This window comes from Sorex fumeus, unplaced genomic scaffold, assembly GCF_029834395.1.
Source record: "Sorex fumeus unplaced genomic scaffold, SorFum_2.1 ptg000039l, whole genome shotgun sequence".
NCBI classification, from domain to species: Eukaryota; Metazoa; Chordata; class Mammalia; order Eulipotyphla; family Soricidae; genus Sorex; species Sorex fumeus.
Window position 1 is genome coordinate 29,045,369 of NW_026606096.1, and position 17,132 is coordinate 29,062,500.

The 17,132-nt window shown below is 36.5% G+C and overlaps 1 protein-coding gene across 2 annotated transcripts in view; it reads left to right on the top strand.

The window, feature by feature from the left end:
• The window catches only part of LRBA (LPS responsive beige-like anchor protein), a 600,455-nt gene that overhangs the window by 239,439 nt on the left and 343,884 nt on the right, over nucleotides 1-17,132 (top strand). For both annotated transcript variants that reach the window (XM_056119139.1, XM_056119141.1), the window contains exon 36: nucleotides 15,653-15,819. In XM_056119139.1, the coding sequence (XP_055975114.1) occupies nucleotides 15,653-15,819 (167 nt within the window). The remainder of the gene's footprint in view (nucleotides 1-15,652; nucleotides 15,820-17,132) is intronic.

Here is a 17,132-nt window from a genome sequence, read left to right on the forward strand (position 1 = left end):
ATTCGATATGCCAACAAGTCCCACAATTTGTTGTGAGACATTACTGGTGCCTGCTCAAGTAAATTGATGAACAACGGGAGGACAGTGCTACAGTGAGAATATGTATGTTTTAATGTTACAGTGCTTTTACTAACTTGCTTGTGAAGTTGGATTTGGTTGTTTTTTTTTTCTATTGCTGAGCAGCTTATTAATTTTTTAAAGTGTTGCTGAATTTGTCTCTTTTTCTTTTTTTTGGGGGGGTGTGCACACATGCTGTGCCCAAGGCTTACCCCGGCTCTGCTTAGAGATCACTCCTTTCAGGGAGTGGGGGCATACAGGGGACATCAGGGATCAAACCTAGGTCAGTCTCATGCAAGGCAAATGCCTTATCCACCATACATCTCTCCAGCCCCATATAGTATTATTTTACTTCATTTATTCATTTATTATTTGGAATCACCCCTGGCTGCGAGCAGAGCTTACTCTAGCTCTGCACCAAAAGATCACTCCTCAGAGGGCTTGAGGAACAATTTGTGGTGCCAGGGATCGAACCAGAATTGGCAGCATGCAAGACAACCGCCCAACCTCACTGACAGTTTTCAGTGACTTCTGAGTTTTGCGTTGGTAGTTGAGAATGTCTTGTGCACACGTGATTATAAAGGAATCATTTCATGTTTCTTCTAGTGTTTTTACAGCTCTTTTGTGTTATATTTAAATACTTTTTTTAGAACTCATCTAAGGTTAAACAGCAATATGGCTCTATCTTATATTACGATTTGATTTTCTTTGTACCATCTTCTACATGGTTCCACTTTTCCTCTGTTATGTGAGCTGCTTCACTCACTTCTTTTGTCTTTAAATTGACTGATAGAGTTGATGGTATGCTTTCTGGAATATTTGATATGTCAGTGCTGTAGCAATATGATTTTGGTCATATTTTTCCCCCTGCAGCTTTCTGTTGGTCTGGGATCATTCTTTGTGATACTTGGAATCAAGTCGGTTTGCTTGGTGGGTAGGGCTCAGGAATGTGGAGCTGCTCTTCTCTGCAGTACAGGAGACCATGAGGGTTACTACTGGTAGTGCTGAGACTTTCCAAGGCTATACCTGGCAGTCTGGCAACTCAGGAAGAAGGGAGCTGGTACAGTCACTGTGGGGATTGGAACTTGATCCCTTTGCATGTCCCTGTCACTCTGCTATCTCTGAGTTCAGGGATCATACCTTGTGAGCTTGGGACCATATATGATGCCCAGGGACCAAGCCTGGTTCTAACATGGTGCCAGTGCATGTTAAGATTGCATCCCTAACCTTTTTTCTATCTCCCCAGATCCTATTCTTGTTTCTGAGGCATAGGGGTGGGCAAGGTGTTTAAATAACTCAACAAAACACCAATAGCCCAGACTCAATATTTAAGTTCAAGTTTTTCTACCTCTGGAGTCTGTGCTGTTAATGTTGTCACTGTCACTGCCCTCCCATTGTTCATTGATTTGCACGAGTGGGCCCAGTAACATTGTGAGACTTGTTTCTGTGTTTGGCATATAGAATACATCATTGGTAGCTTGCTAGGCTTTGCCGTGTGGGTGAGGTACTCATGGTTGCTTGTCAGGCTCTTTGAGAGGGGCAGAGGAATCGAATTCGAGTCAGCTGTGTAGGCCACATGCAAGGTGGATGCCCTACCCACTGTGCTATCGCTCCAGCCCAGATAATGATGCTGCAGTATTAATTATGCTTTTTACAAGAATCACTCAATTTTCTTTTCATGCTTGTGATTGAATTTCATTTTTTTTGAAATCCGAACAAGAGATTTACTTGTTTGTGGCGTGTATATTTAGTATAGATATTTCATTATATTTGCCTAATATAAATTAGAGACCTTAGTTTTGTAACCTTCAAAAAAATCTACTGGTTTGGAGAGAAAGAGAGAGAAGAGAGGTACGTACCATAGAGGCCTTTGAAGGTGGGGGTATTTGGGGAGGGTGGGAGGGAAACTGGAGACACTAGTGCTGCAAAATTACACTGATGGAGGGATGGGTGTTGTAACATTGTATGACTGAAACCCAATTATGAACTGCTTTGTAATGTTCTATCTCACGGTGATTCAATAAAATAAAAAAATTTTGTAAAATCTACTGGTTTGGCTGGGGAAGATAGTTCAAGAGTTAAGGCACATGCCTTGCACGCCCACCTTGGTTTCATTCAGGACAAGGCAATGTGTCATTCCTTAAGCATCTCTGATCTGAGTATCCTCGGGTGGCCATGGTGGGTCCTCAGCACTACAGGGCTGTGGAAGCACCACAATATTTTGGGATTGTAGCTTCGAACCTCCAGCCTGGTGGCTTGAGAATCACTTGCATGGCCCTTGCCCCTTGATCACTGCTTTGGGTGTCACCCCGCTCCTCTAATCCCAGGGAAACAAAAAGAAAACAAAAAGCCAGAAAACAACTTTCTGGTTAGGTGTGTTGAGTTAAAAAGCAATGAGATTTGCTTAGTTGTCTAGTTTTATATAGATTAGAAAAGCATAAATATATAAGTGGAAACTTGATTCAAACAGCTCCCTCCCTCCTTATCTGCCTCTCCCTCTCTCTCTTTATTCTTTTCCTCTCTCCCTTTCCTCTTTTCCCCTTTATGCATATTTGTTTATAATGATGGAATATTATGTGGTTAATGCTTTTTGTCATATTATGACTTAAATATTTAATTATTTTTTATTAAGATGGTCTTGTCTTTAAATTCCACTAAAATTCTGTTAGTTACAATTATTAATCATATTTTATATTCTTTTAAACCAAATGTGTTCTATATATATAGTTATGTTGATAGAAAGTATTTTTTGTTTATAAATAATAATTGTAACAGAGGAATAAAGAGAATATTATGGATTTGATGCACATGTAGAAACAGCTGCTCTGCTGAGTTGCTTCAATAAATATCATATTAAAGCATCTTTAGTTAGTTTTTTAGTTAACATAAGTCTAAGGTAAAAATTTAGGTCCAAAATTAACCTCCAATGCTTTCAAAATATTACTTGGATTGCAGTGTGTAGAGGTAAGAACCCAACATACTATATCCATTCCATTAAAACGATAAGAAAAGGAAAAGATACTTTGATAAGTGTTCTGCCTGTTTTAACCTTGAATGCTATTATCGGGTGAGATGATGCTATATCTGTTTCATTGGCTTAGGCTTTTTCATGCTGAGAGAAATCAATACTTTGAGGCGTTGGATGACAGAGGAATCACTTCAGAATTAAAGGTGGCTGTCACACATTGTCATTGGTTGACTTTCCTCTTTTATTGAAGTCTAATTTTAAAATATATATGTGTGTGTGTGTACACACACACACACACACACACACACACACACACGCATCTTTTCCAGGAGTCTTTGTAAGGATTCTATGCATCCCTTTTTAATTTATGATTAAACTTTAAATCTGATGTAAAGAATCAAATGCAAATGTCCCCCCCCCAATGAAATATTTGGAAGCTTCTTCATTTTTTGTCCCTTAAGTGGTTTTCCTTTTAAGTGATTTCCAATGAACAAGCAGTTTACAGAGTAAGTGATTTGAGGCAAATTGCACAGTGTTGGTTTTTAAAATTGTCTACCAAAAGATATGTTTAGTTAACAAATTTAATGCTGTGTCTATGGCCAGAAGAAAAGAAAGAATGAATAATATAGAGCTGTATCTCCTGAGTTGGAGTGATGTGTAGTTTATTCAATTTGTTTAGAAGAACTATTTCTTTCAGTTTAAAAATAAAATTAACAGTCACTTTTCTTGTAGAAAACAACTTGCCAAACTGGGAGGAGTTAAAAGAATGAACTTTAAAAAAATTGATATATCACTATGTTTTATATTTGTTTTCCAAAGCAAGTATATGTTTCTTAAAAAATGTTTTTAAACAGAACTTATGAAACCATCTGACTTCAGTTACTTAATTAGAATTTAATATGACTAAATTCAGAGAAAGGCTTGTTTATATAAGCCTTTTGTTTTATATACGGTTTTTTGTTTTGAGAATTTTAACCAGAATTAATTTTTGTTTCTTAGTAATAGGAAAACTTAATAGAAGACTGCTTTGTAAAGTCTTTTTACAAAACTTGTTATACGTTAACTTAAAACTAGACAGATGGTGCATGTAACATAATCAGAACATCCTTTTCTCAATATACTGAAAGTGGTTATAAGATCCCTTTTATTTGTATTTATTCAGTTACAATCTATCTTTTTCTGTCCCATTATGTTTACTACTTGTCTAGATTTTATTAAGTGAATTATTTGTTCTTATTGTTTATTTCAGTAGTTATTTTCATTTTGGCATTGTAATTTCTTTGCACATTTTAAAACTTCATGTAAAAAATAATACAGTATAGTTTTGGTCTATATCTGTAAACATTTGTGGGATTTGTGAAAATTTTTAGGTTTTTTTATTTTCAGTGCATCATAGTATTACAATTTACTTTCAATATCTCTTCAATTGACCAGCAGTGGGAAAGTTTCCAGTTTTTTATGATGGGGTCACACTGAACACTGCCTGACACCACCAGGGTGCCCAGAAAGTGTTGCTATGTAGAGAATTGAATCCAGGCTCTAACACACCAGTTTGGCTTGCTGTGCATTTTATTAGCGTGTCTCTACCAAGCATCTTCTCTCTTGCATATGATTTGTGAAGTCATCCAATACTTTGCCATTAAAATTTTGTTTGTATTATTAGGTTCTTTATATATCCTATAAAGTAGTAAAGAATATTTTTTCCCAATTTGTGTTTTTGCCTTTTTTTCCTTAAAATAGTATTTTTTAAAGATTAGACTTTATGTTTTGTAAAGTCTAATTTATTAATTATTGTTTTTAAATTTTAAACAGTGAGCATTTATTTTAAAATAGTTTAAAGTGATCACTTATTTTAAAATAAGTTTAAAAAACCTTATTTTCAGAAGTCAAGGTTTCTGAGTCTAATAATCTAGAGTGTCCTTGAACTGTATTCTTATAAGATACTGTCTTTTTTTCTATAATAATTGAATAAAAGTAGATTTGGGCTTAGTATTGTATATGAGCTTTATATCCTTTTCACTATTAACTGTAAACTAATCTGATAATATTAAGTGATTTGTATATACATTAAAATTAAAATATTTATTATTTGGTTATTAACTAAATTAATTAAATCCATCAAGCAACATAATCAGTGATTTTTGGATTTGGGGTTGTGGCATCACACCTGATGGTACTCAAGGGCTACTCCTGACTCTGCTCAGGAGTTGCTGCTACTGGTTCACTGGGGGTTTCGAGGTGCCAGGAATCGAACTGTGGTTTAGCACTTATAAAACAAGCATTTTAACCCCTGGGCTATTTCCTGCTCCCCAGTAAGTGACTTTATCATGTTTGAGAGTGCTCGTAGTGAGCGTATAACTTGAATAATATGTTAAGCATTACAGTGAACTGCTGTAATGTTTAAATGACATCATTCAATCCATTAATTATTATATGTAGTTGATTGAGTCAATTTACCAATGAAAATGGCAAAAGTTCTGTTTTCTAATGATAATAATTAGCTGAAGTCATTTTTTTATAGACATCTCAGTAGTGACTTAATAGATATAATTGAAGACCTTGTTTTTCCTTTCTTTCCAAACTATTTTTTTGCCTCATTTAACTAATTAAGACCTTCATAGTTCTCAGCGTCAGTTCATTGATTTTTTATCTTCCTAACTCTTTGAGGTCTTGTATTTCTAATTTGTGGGATTTTATCTTTTTTGTACTATTAAAGGATTTTTCCTAGAAGTTTTAAGATATTTTAAAAGTCTATTGAGGTAATGAAATTTTTTTTGTCCTTGTTTATGGTGTAATATAGAGATTGATATCCAAATGCTAAGTTAAAACATCCACTGTATTCCATGGATAAGTTTTCATAATGAATAATTCATTTAATGGTAATTTTCATTTTTTTTCATTTCATCATCCTGTTAATCGTCGATTGCCTCGAGCAGGCCCCAGTAACGTCTCTTTCATCCTAGCCCTGAGATTATATTCACGGCTCTTTAGGAGAATGAGACCCATCAATGTTACTGGTATTTGGCATATTTGGTACGCCACGGGGAGCTTGCCAGACTCTGCCCTGTGGGCAGGCTACATTTGATAGCCTGCAAGTTTGTCCAAAGTAGGAATGAGATAATAAGATATCATAAAAAAAGTTCTGATAAGATGTCGCGTGGCCGCAAATGCGGCCACACGGTTCCGGGATCTGGATTTTATAGTCTCTGAGTCTTGGCCGCTGATGGGATTACACGGCGCCAGGGGGCCAGGTGGTGGGTGTGACCCCCGCCTGCTGGAATTTGGAGGATCTGGATGGAAGATGCTCGACTCCAATCCGAGTAGGCTTGGAGGTCTCGGCCCCGGAACCCGCGTGGCTTTGTCCCTCTGCCAGTACCTTCATGTGTGCGGAGAGTGGTCTCAGCATGGTGGTGGCTGGTCCTGGAGGTCTTCGGCTGCCGGAGCCCTGGTCGGGGTGAGGAGGAAAGCTCAACCCGCTCCCCTCCAAGGGGTCCCGGCGAGGGACACCCAGGCGCAGGGGCAAAAGACTGCACTGTTCTCATCCGGGATCTGGATTTTATAGACTATTAATGGTAATATATACTAGTATTTTATTGCTATAATACAAAATTAGGGACTGTAGAGATAGTATAGGGGTTAAGACTCTTGCTTTGCACCCAGCCAACCAGGTTTGATCCTAGCCACTGAATATGTTTCCCATAGTATCTCACTGAGTGAGTGCTGAGCAGAGTCAGGAATTAATCCCTGAACACCACTGGGTGACCTAAGTGAATTGTTTAATTTTCCTTTTAGATATTTTTGGTTTTGCTTATTCAACCAGTGAATCAGAGATTTCAATATCACTTTCTCTGTTTTTTTTTTTAAATTTCTTGTTCCTGAGAGGAAGTTTGATCCTTGAAGTTTCATATATAAAACTTCAGTTTATATATTATAAAACTGAATCCCAATCATGAAAACTTTGGAACTGCATATCTCACTGTGATAGAATTTTGAAAAAATTCAATCTAAACATAGAAGAAATAAAAAAGAATTTAGTGTGAAAACTTCCCTAACTATGCAAAACTATCCCATTGTCTAGATGAATAGAATAAGAAGAAATAGAGCCTCTCCCAAGAGTATGTCTCCACCTGAGAACATTCTCTGCTGTTGAAGGGGGAATTACAGAAAACCAAGTGAAGTGATTGAAACATTGGGATGAGTTTCTTACACGGTCCATGCAGCATGAGGTAGCTGCCGTAGTGGGACCAGAAACCTCTGTGGGTGCTGTTGTGTGTGGGAAAGGTCAGGAAGTGATGTTCAGTAGGAAGTTTCAATATATATGACACTTTTTTTATACAATAATTTTAATTCTAAACTGATTTAATGTTACTAATGAAAAAAAAAAGGACTGGAGCCATAGCACAGCAGGTAGGGCATTTGCCTTGCATGTGGGCCGACCTGACCTGGGTTCGATTCCTCCGTCCCTCTTGGAGAGCCCGGCAAGCTACCGAGAGTATCTTGCCTGCTCGGCAGAGCCTGGCAAGCTCCCCGTGGCATATTGGATATGCCCAAAATAGTAATAACAAGTCTCACTGTGAAGATGTTCCTGGTGCCCGCTCGAGCAAATCAATGAACAATGGGAAGACAGTGCCACAGTGCTAATGTAAAAAAAAGGGGGGTTGAGATTGTTTAAAAAGAAGTGGAGCCAAAACAAACAAAAAACCAAAATAGACCCTTAAAATGGACATCTTTAAATTTCCTTCACATAAAAAGTTGCAGGAGAAATACATTTCCTGGTTCTTGAAAATGTCTTCCATATATTTGGGAAGTAACAAGTAATCTGGATATATCACAAATATATAATTCTTAGGCAAGGATATTGAAAGATAATATGCAATATTATTGAATTTATACAAATCTCTAAGCTCTAAGGAGTAAATCAGTCCTAATTCTTTAATGTTTTCAGCATATACCTTTTTTGATGTCGATAATACAAATATATTTATGTTATTCTCAATAGCATAGGAAAACAGTCATATAATTTTTTCTTGTTTATTAAAACACCGTTATACAAAGTTACTCATATTATAGTTGTTTCAAGCATACAGTGTTCCAGTACCAATCTCTTTACCAGTGTGGCCTTTCGCCCACCAATCTCCCATTTCCCTCACTCCCTCTCCCCCTTCTCTCTCCCATCCCCACCACTGCAGACACACACACACACACACACACACACACACACACCTTAGCGGGCACATAGCAAATTTACTTTACTTGTCATCTTATCATGTTAAGTACAATCAAAAAATTTGAATGGTTTGATAGGGAAATTGAGAAGTTGTTGCTGAGAGAAATAAGAAAACTTGTCCGAGATACAAAAGTGTATTTGGGATAAAGATGGTAAATTTATTTTGTATATTTTAAGTACTTGCTGGGTGATTGTAAATTTTACTATAGACAGAAATGTGGAGTTGTTTTAGGGAAACATCTGGGTAACAGTGAGAGACCTAGGTCTAAATTGACAATAGTCTATGATGTGGAAGTGTGTGATAGTACTAAGGGACAGTTGACAAAGCCATGAGAAAATGCATATTGGAAAGTTATTAAGGAAAATGACCGCCAAGAAGGGCGTTCAGAGTGATGACAGGAGTATGCCAGAGGGACCTGCTAATTTTAAGTTTACTTCTTTCTGAGCTAGCACGTGAAGGATAGATAGTAAAGTACACTGAGACAACATATCTGAAAGGAAGTGTAAATCTTCATTTATTTACATGTAAAGAGCCAGAATCTTCATTTGGATTATAAACAATCTAAATTGGTTTTCTCTTCAGCTACTTTATCTTTTTCTTTGCAAGTAATTTTTTAAAAAGGAAATAGGCTTATTTATCTTACTATCTTATTAATTCTATGGTAATAAATCTTCTAGTTCTCAGGGTGCGTGTTTCTTTTCTTCTTAGTGTTTTTCTCTTTTGCTTTTTGGGTCACACCCAGTGATGCACAGGAGTTACTCTTGGTTCATGCACTCAGGAATTACTGCTTTTTGGGTCACACCCAGTGATGCACAGGAGTTACTCCTGGTTCATGCACTCAGGAATTGCTCCTGGCGGTGCTCGAGGGACCATATAGGATGCTGGGAATCGAAACTACGTCGGCTGCGTGCAAGGCAAACACCCTCTCCACTGTGCTATTGCTCCAGCCCCTTCTTAGTGTTTTTGAGACATTACATTTCCTACTTTATGTGTCACTTAATATAGGAAAACAGAAAATTTGATATGAAGTTGAAATAAACTTTTAGATGTGGCCCTTACTTTTATTAATCTATGATACACTTTGGTATCATCTCTTGGGATACTCCAGCATCAAAGGGGAACATGCATGTATACAAGTATAAACACCACCCGAACAGTAACAAGCATTTGCTCTTAAGGCAGTATTCTTCATCTGTAGTTGACTTCGAATGACATGTTTTACATATCATTGCTTTTTAATAAGAACATGGAGCGTTAGCACAGTGGTAGTGCCTTGTGCGCAGCCAGCCTGACAGCCGAGTTCGATTCCTCCGCCCCTCTCGGAGAGCCCTGCAAGCTACCAAGAGTATCTTGCCCGCACCGCAAAGCCTGGCAAGCTACTCGTGACGTATTCAGTATGCCAAACACAGAAACAACAAGTCTCAGAATGGATACATTACTGGGCCCGCTCGAGCAAATCGATGAACAACGGGAGGACAGGACAGGACAGGACTTTATTATTATTATTATTATTATTATTACTTTTAATTTTATTGAATCACCATGAGATAGTTACAAGCTTTTATGTTTGGATCACTATCACAGAATGATCAAACACCCATCCCTCCACCAGTGCATATTCCCCATCACCAATATCCCTGGTATACCCCCCTTTCCTACCCTCCTCCTGCCTCCATGGCAAACAATATTCCCCATACTCTCGCTACTTTGGGGCATTAAGGTTTGCAATACAGATACTGAGAGGTTATCATGTTTGGTCATTTATCTATTTTCTGCACACATCTCCCATCCCAACCGGTTTCTAAAGCCATCATTTTCTTATGATTTAACACTTTTCAAAGATATTTAAAAATACACGTAGTTCATTATATTTTTACAGAACATTCATATTTGGTTTCTTTTTTTTTATCATGTTTTAAGGTCAGATGTGTCTCTAACATTCTACAATGAGACAAAGATTGATAATCAGGAAAGAATAGCCCTTTAATGTGATTTATATCTATAGATTTTATGTCAGATATGAAAAGTTGCTGTTTAAATTGTAAAGGAGGATCCATTAAAGACCACTTTAAACCATTTTACTATTTAGCTTACCTTGGACTCTCTTCAGGATTGCACCATTTCAAGCAGACTTTCATAACATGCAAAATATTCACAAAATTTCATTGGCTAACATTGAATAATTTTAATATTGAAATGTCAAAAATATTAGCTTAAATTTTTTTATATACTTTTTATGCTGTTGAGTACAAAGTAATGTGTTGTTTCTGGGGAATATAAATAATACTTTTCTAAATTCTATCAATAATTTTCTCAGATGAGTTTAAGGAAGGGTAGATTATGGTTACAGTAGGGGATATTGAAGTTATAAAAATTCTGCAATGTTTGAATGTCTGACACATTTCCTTCTGGCTTAAGAGTATGAATGGGTAATACCTGAGATAACTAAGAACAGTCTAGTTCGTGAATAACAAAAGTATAACTGTCACATGAAATTTTGTTTTAATTATCTGTCTTCACTTAAGCTTAAGACTGCTCCTTTAAATAGTTTGTATCATATATCCTTGTATTTATTTTTCATACTTTATGCAAAATATGTCCTGAGATTTGACTTAGTTATTTTAAATATTTTTGATTCTTTCATTATTTGTTGCTATTGTTGAGTTGGCCAACTGCATACAGCTCTTGGGGATCATCTAAGCCATACCTAGCAGTGCTTGGATTTATGCATATTGAACCTAGGGTCTCACACATACAAGGCTTGTGCTCTGCCACTTAACCAACATCCCTGGCCCTTGACTGGCAGTTTTTTAAAAAGGAACATAGTCTGTGACATTTAGCTTTTAATTTCTCACATATTTTGTCTAGGTCCTACTAGGACTTATTTCTCCACATTGTAATTTTAATTTATTTTTGATGGGGTGGGTTGAGCCACACCTGGCAGTCCTCAGGGCTGACTCTGACCTTGCACTCAGGGATCACTTCTGGTGGGCTTGGGGGACTACATAGCATGCTGGGGACTGAACTGGCAGGCAAGTGCCCCTACCTGCTGACTGTCGTTCTGGTCCACATATCATTATTTAGATAAGTGGTTTCTGGAATCATGAAAACTTTATTTGAAAATAAGTTTATTATCAGTAGATGTTTGATTTGCATACTTGTTTTATTTACCTGGTTAGATGAAAAGGTCTCAGATGAAAAAGACTCATGAAAAAAGTTTGGAGAAGCTCTGGGTCAAGAGATTTGATTTCCTATTTATGTGCATCAGCACCCAACATTTTCTGTTGGGTTACTTTTGGTGGTACAAATAGGAACTCAGTTTATACTGGCATTTTACTAATTCCCATAAAACATGTAAAGAAAAGTCTCACAGAGAGTCTAAATCTTGTAGTTCTTTTTTTAAAATTTATTATTATTATTATTATTATTAGTGAAATGTCATGAGGGACAGTTGTTGACCTTACAAGTTTTTGTACTTGGGTTTCAGTTATATAATGATCGAGTACCCATCCCTCCACCAGTGCTCATTCTTCATCACCAATGATCCCAGTAACCCTCCCACCCCTCCCATCCCCCATCCCATCCCGTATCTGTGGCAGGGCATTCCCTTTTGTTCTCTCTCTCCTTTTCGGTGCTGAGGTTTGCAAAAGAGGCACTGAGTGGCAAACATGTTCCGTCTATAGTCTGCTTTCAGCATGCATCTCCCATCCTGGGAGGATCCTCCCAACACCCTTAACTTGGTGTTCTCTTCTCTGTCTGAGAGCTGCCTTTCCCTAGCATGTGCAGCTTGCCTTCATGCTATTATCTCGACTATTCTAGGATGTTAGTCTCCTATTTTGTTACTTTATATTCCCCAGATGAATGCAATCTTTCTATGTCTGTCCCTCTTTCTGACTCATTTCGCTTAGCATGATACTTTCCAGGTAGTACCATTTGTATGTAAATTCTATGACTTTGTCTTTTCTAACAGCTGCATAGTACTCCATTGTATAGATGTACCAACGTTTCTTTAACCAGTCATCTGTTCTTGGGCTCTTGGGTTTTTTTCCCAGATTTTGGCTATTGTGAACAGTGCAGCAGTGAACATAGAAGTGCAGGTGTCATTTCAGATATACTTTTTTGCCTCTCCAGGATATATTCCCAGGAGTAGTATTGCTGGATCAAATGGGAGCTCAATTTCTAATTTTTTGAAAATCGTTTATACTGTTTTCCCAAAGGGCTGGACCAGTTGGCATTCCCCTCAGCAGTGAAGGAGAGTCCCTTTCTTGCCACATTCACTCCAACACCGGTTTCCTCTGTTCTTTTGGATGTGGGCCAGTCTCTGTGGTGTGAGATGATATCTCATTGTTATTTTGATATGCTCCCTGATGATTAGTGATGTAGAGCATTTCCTCATATGCCTTTTAGCCATTTGGATTTCTTCTTTGAGAAATTTTCATTACATTACCCCATTTTTTGATGGGGTTGGATGTTTTCTTCTTGTGGAGTTCAACAAGTACTTTGTATATCTTTGATATCAACCCCTTATCAGATGGGTATTGAGTGAATATCCTTTTCCATTCTGTAGATTGTCTTTGCATTCAGGTCACTATATCTTTTGAGGTGCAGAAGCTTCTTAATTTAAGATAGCTCCATTTGTTTATTTCTGTTTCCACTTGGTTGGTCAGTGGAATGTCGTCTTTGAAGATACCGTTAGCCTCAATATTGTGGAGGGTTTTGCCGACCTTGTCTTCGATGTATTAAAGCTTGTAGTTCTTTAAGTTTTGAATGATTCAGAAATCTATGATTGTATCTGGAATAATCTCTATGCTTCTACTTCTCATAGCTCTTCTTCCTTTGGGTCTTAGTATCATCCTCTGGCTTGCTTGTTTCATGGTATCTATGGAGTTTTAAGTTTTAAGTCCCTTAGAGTTCTGAGCTTCCTCTTTTCACACTGTGAGGTAAAGGAGGGAACCGTTTAGCGAAGATTGTAAACTTTCCTCTTACTAAACCCATTGCATTAAATATCCTGGCGACACTTGGTTAATGTGGGTTTGACCATCACCTTAGGTAGTTTAGGCCCATCTCTTACTGCTGGGGTACCGATCAGAGAAGTGTATGCTAACAGTCAATCAATAGGGATATACAGAAGGAAAGGAAGTATATCACATGTGATATTACTAGTTTATCACATAAATTATTTTTAAAAATATTATATAAATAATTTTGGTATTTTTCAGGATATATATATATGTTTGTAATTTTGCATTTTCATTTGGAGCTTAAGAGCTGTGTCCAAAGCCTTTTTTAAAGCAATGAATTAGCCCTTTTCAAAGCAATGAATTAACCAGGTAGTCTAGTATTACAAATATTCTAATACTCTGTGAACTCAACAAGAAAGAAATAAGAATCTTATAAATCAGCACTTGTGATGTACTTGTTTATTTCAAAAGAATTCTAAACTTCCTTGGTAAAAATGATTCCTAAGATAGTATTTTTTAATCATAGTATGTAAATTATCTGAGAATCTTATTCATATCCAGACTCCAATATAGTAACTGTGGAATGGAACACAAAATTTTGTAGTGCTATTGGTCCTTTTTCCTAGTTAGCTTTTAAAATACCAGACTATTTGTGATCATTTTCTAAATATGTTAAGAACTAGCTCTTTTTACTTACATTGCTTTTTTTAAAAAAAAATACCTTTTTATTGGCCTCATCTGGTCTCATTAATATATATTTAAAATTTACTGTGAAAATTTTTTAAAGTTATTGAGATAACATTAATTTGCATTATTAGTTGAATCCTTGGTTAGCTGCATGAAAGGCAAACACCCTATCCACTGTACTATCACTCTGGCCCCAAGCCTAAAATATGTTAATAGTGACCATATACCACCAGTGACAATGTCTCCCCCACAACCTACTCCTTCTTGAGTTCCCCTTCAACATAGTGGGATACTAATCAGAACAGTGTATGCTAGTGATCATAAAAGACCTTTTCAAGATGTGAGTAGATCTTACGTGTTTTTTCTTCTGATTAATTATAGTTAATGTGAACCTCTTATAAAAACACTTGATTTTTTTTTTCTTGTGGTTGAATTTTGTATGAATTTACAACCTTTCTTTACCCACTCATCTTTTGTTGGCATTTGGGTTGATTCTCCAGTTTGGCTACTGCAAATAGTGCAGCAGTGAATACAAGTATGCATTGATATTTTTAAATGTTTTGTGTCAGTATATTTTTTAAAGGATGCCAACATTATTGTTTTATAATTGCTGTGCTGCTGCCCCATGCCCATCAGAGTGCCAAGTTCCCTCCGTCATTGTCCCAAGCTCCCTCAACCCCCTGCTTTGTATCCTCTGTTGACACTTACACTGACATTACCTCAGGGTAATGTGTGGATTGTCTAATCTCTTGCTTTGTTTTTGTGTTCTTTAGATGGATAGCTAGGAATGAAATTTCTAGATCATTCATTGATACATTTTAAACAGTTATTTACTACATTTATTTCATGTGCCCGATGGCCATCTGTGTATCTTTAATGAAATGTCTGTTCACCTTTCCTTCCCTTTTATGATAGGTTGGACTTCCTTTCATTGAGGTTTTATGAGTTCCTAACTTACCTTATATATTAGTCCATGTCAGACATATGCTTTGCATGTACTTTCTTACACTCAGTAGGATGTCTGTTTATTTTTGTTTTGTGTCATTATTGACCCCCCTGAAATACTTTATGGAAGCCAATATTATGCAACATTTTGCCTGTGTTTTTCTGAATATATTTTATGGTTTTGAGTCTATTATCCAGTTCTTTAATCCCACTAAGCCTTGTTCCTGCAAACACTCACAGCTACTGAAACTGTTTCTTCAAGACAGTCTATTCTCTATGCAGTTATAGTGAACTTTTTAATATGTAAACCGATCACATCGTTTCATTGCTTAAAACCTTCCACTGTTATAGGGGACTGAACTCATTGGTAGAGTTCTTGCCTTCCACGTGTAAAGCCGTGGGTTCGATCCCCACATCACAAAGCAAAAGAAAAAAATCTTTCCATCGATGATATTAGAATAAAATCCGAAGTCTCACTTGTGTGAAATGATGCAACCCTTGCCCACCTTCCAAACTCTGTGTGTTTGTCTTTTTTCCCCCAAACATCTTCACATGACTGGCTTCTTTTCATTACTCAGGTCACTGCTTAAACATTAACCAGTTCCTGAGTGTATTTGAAACTGTCTTTAATAAAATACATTCTCGGGGCTATGACATTGATGCTGTAAATTGCTACGTCTCAACCAATTTAATTAATGAAGAATATAAAAGTAGTTTTAAGTTTTTTATTTGTTCCATTGATGATGCATTTTAAAGTTTATCCCCCATTATTTTTATGGTATTAATGTTTCTTTTTCCTCTCCAAGTCATTGTGTGCCCAGTATTCTGCAAATGAGCGAGAAGATGAGAAGATGTGTGATCATTTGATCAGAGCAGCTAAATATCGAGACCATGTGACAGCTACTCAACTTATCCAGAAAATTATCAACATTCTCACAGACAAGCATGGAGCCTGGGGAAATTCTACTGTGAGGTAAAAAGACAACTTTTGGATTGGCCATTGATTTTCATTAGAATGTCTGGAATTAAAGAATGGGTTTGGTGATGATTAATGCCAGAACGGAGTATTTTAATAGTGTATTTTTGTTTCTAACATTAATTTAATGCAAAAGGGAACGGAAAAGTAGTTTGTATACAGTTAGGGATCATTTAGATATTTTAATTCTCTTAACAAGCTCTAAGAGATTTATTGCTTACAGATTTACTGATTTTGAAGGTAAGTGTTAAGGAAAGTAGTTTATGTATTTTATTAGCCATCTTAGAGCTGTTTGTACAAATAGACTATTTTTAAAATTTTTTTTAATGAATCACCGTGAGGTACAGTTACAGACTTAAAAACTTTCGTGCATTATTATTATTATTATTTTGCTTTTTGGGTCACACCTGGCGATGCTAAGGGGTTTCTCCTGTCTCTACACTCAGGAATCACTCCTGGTGGTGCACACGGGACCATATGGCATGCTGGGTATTGAACCCGGATCGGCCTTGTGCAAGGCAAATGCCCTGCCTGCTGTGCTATCACTCTAGCCTCTAAATTATTCAATATATTTTCCTCTTTTTAAGTACCAATTAGATAAACCTGATTCTAAAATCTGCTGTCTAGAAACACGATAATTGAATTATTTTCTAAGACTAGATAACAAATTGTAAAACTTAATTTCTGTGGAATATTTTAAATTACAAATATTAGAAACATGTTTTGGCATATTTACATAACTTTTACAAAACTTTTTAGTTTTATTTTTTCTCACTATAACAAAGCATTAATTCCTCATAGATGCATAACTTTTAAATGACAGGACAAAATGAAATAATATATTACTTGGAAATGATAACGAGTTACTCTAGAGAAGTGTGATTTTCACTTGTGGTTTAAGAAACTTACATCTACCAGACATGTAAGCCCAGTGTTAGTAGTTTTTCAGTAGTTAGAAAATAACCTTAATTTAAAAAATTGAACTTTAAGGTATTTCAGTTGAGCTGCTATTATTGACCTATTTTTATTTTGGATGTAAGTTTTCACTCATGTAGATTAGATACATCCCAAGGTGCATAAATAAACAGTTTTGAGTATATCATTTTTGGAAGTGGGTAGAAATCATTAGCTGACAGAATTGAGGGAATAAAGTCTAGAAGTATTTCTGTTAGAATGAATCTTATTCCAGCTGATCTCTGATGTGTGAGTGCTCATGGTAATGGCATGAATTACTGGGTCAGAGCTCTTTGGTTGCCTTGTCTTGCAATATCTAAAAGCCTTGGATATGTCATTTGGAATTAGGAGATAGG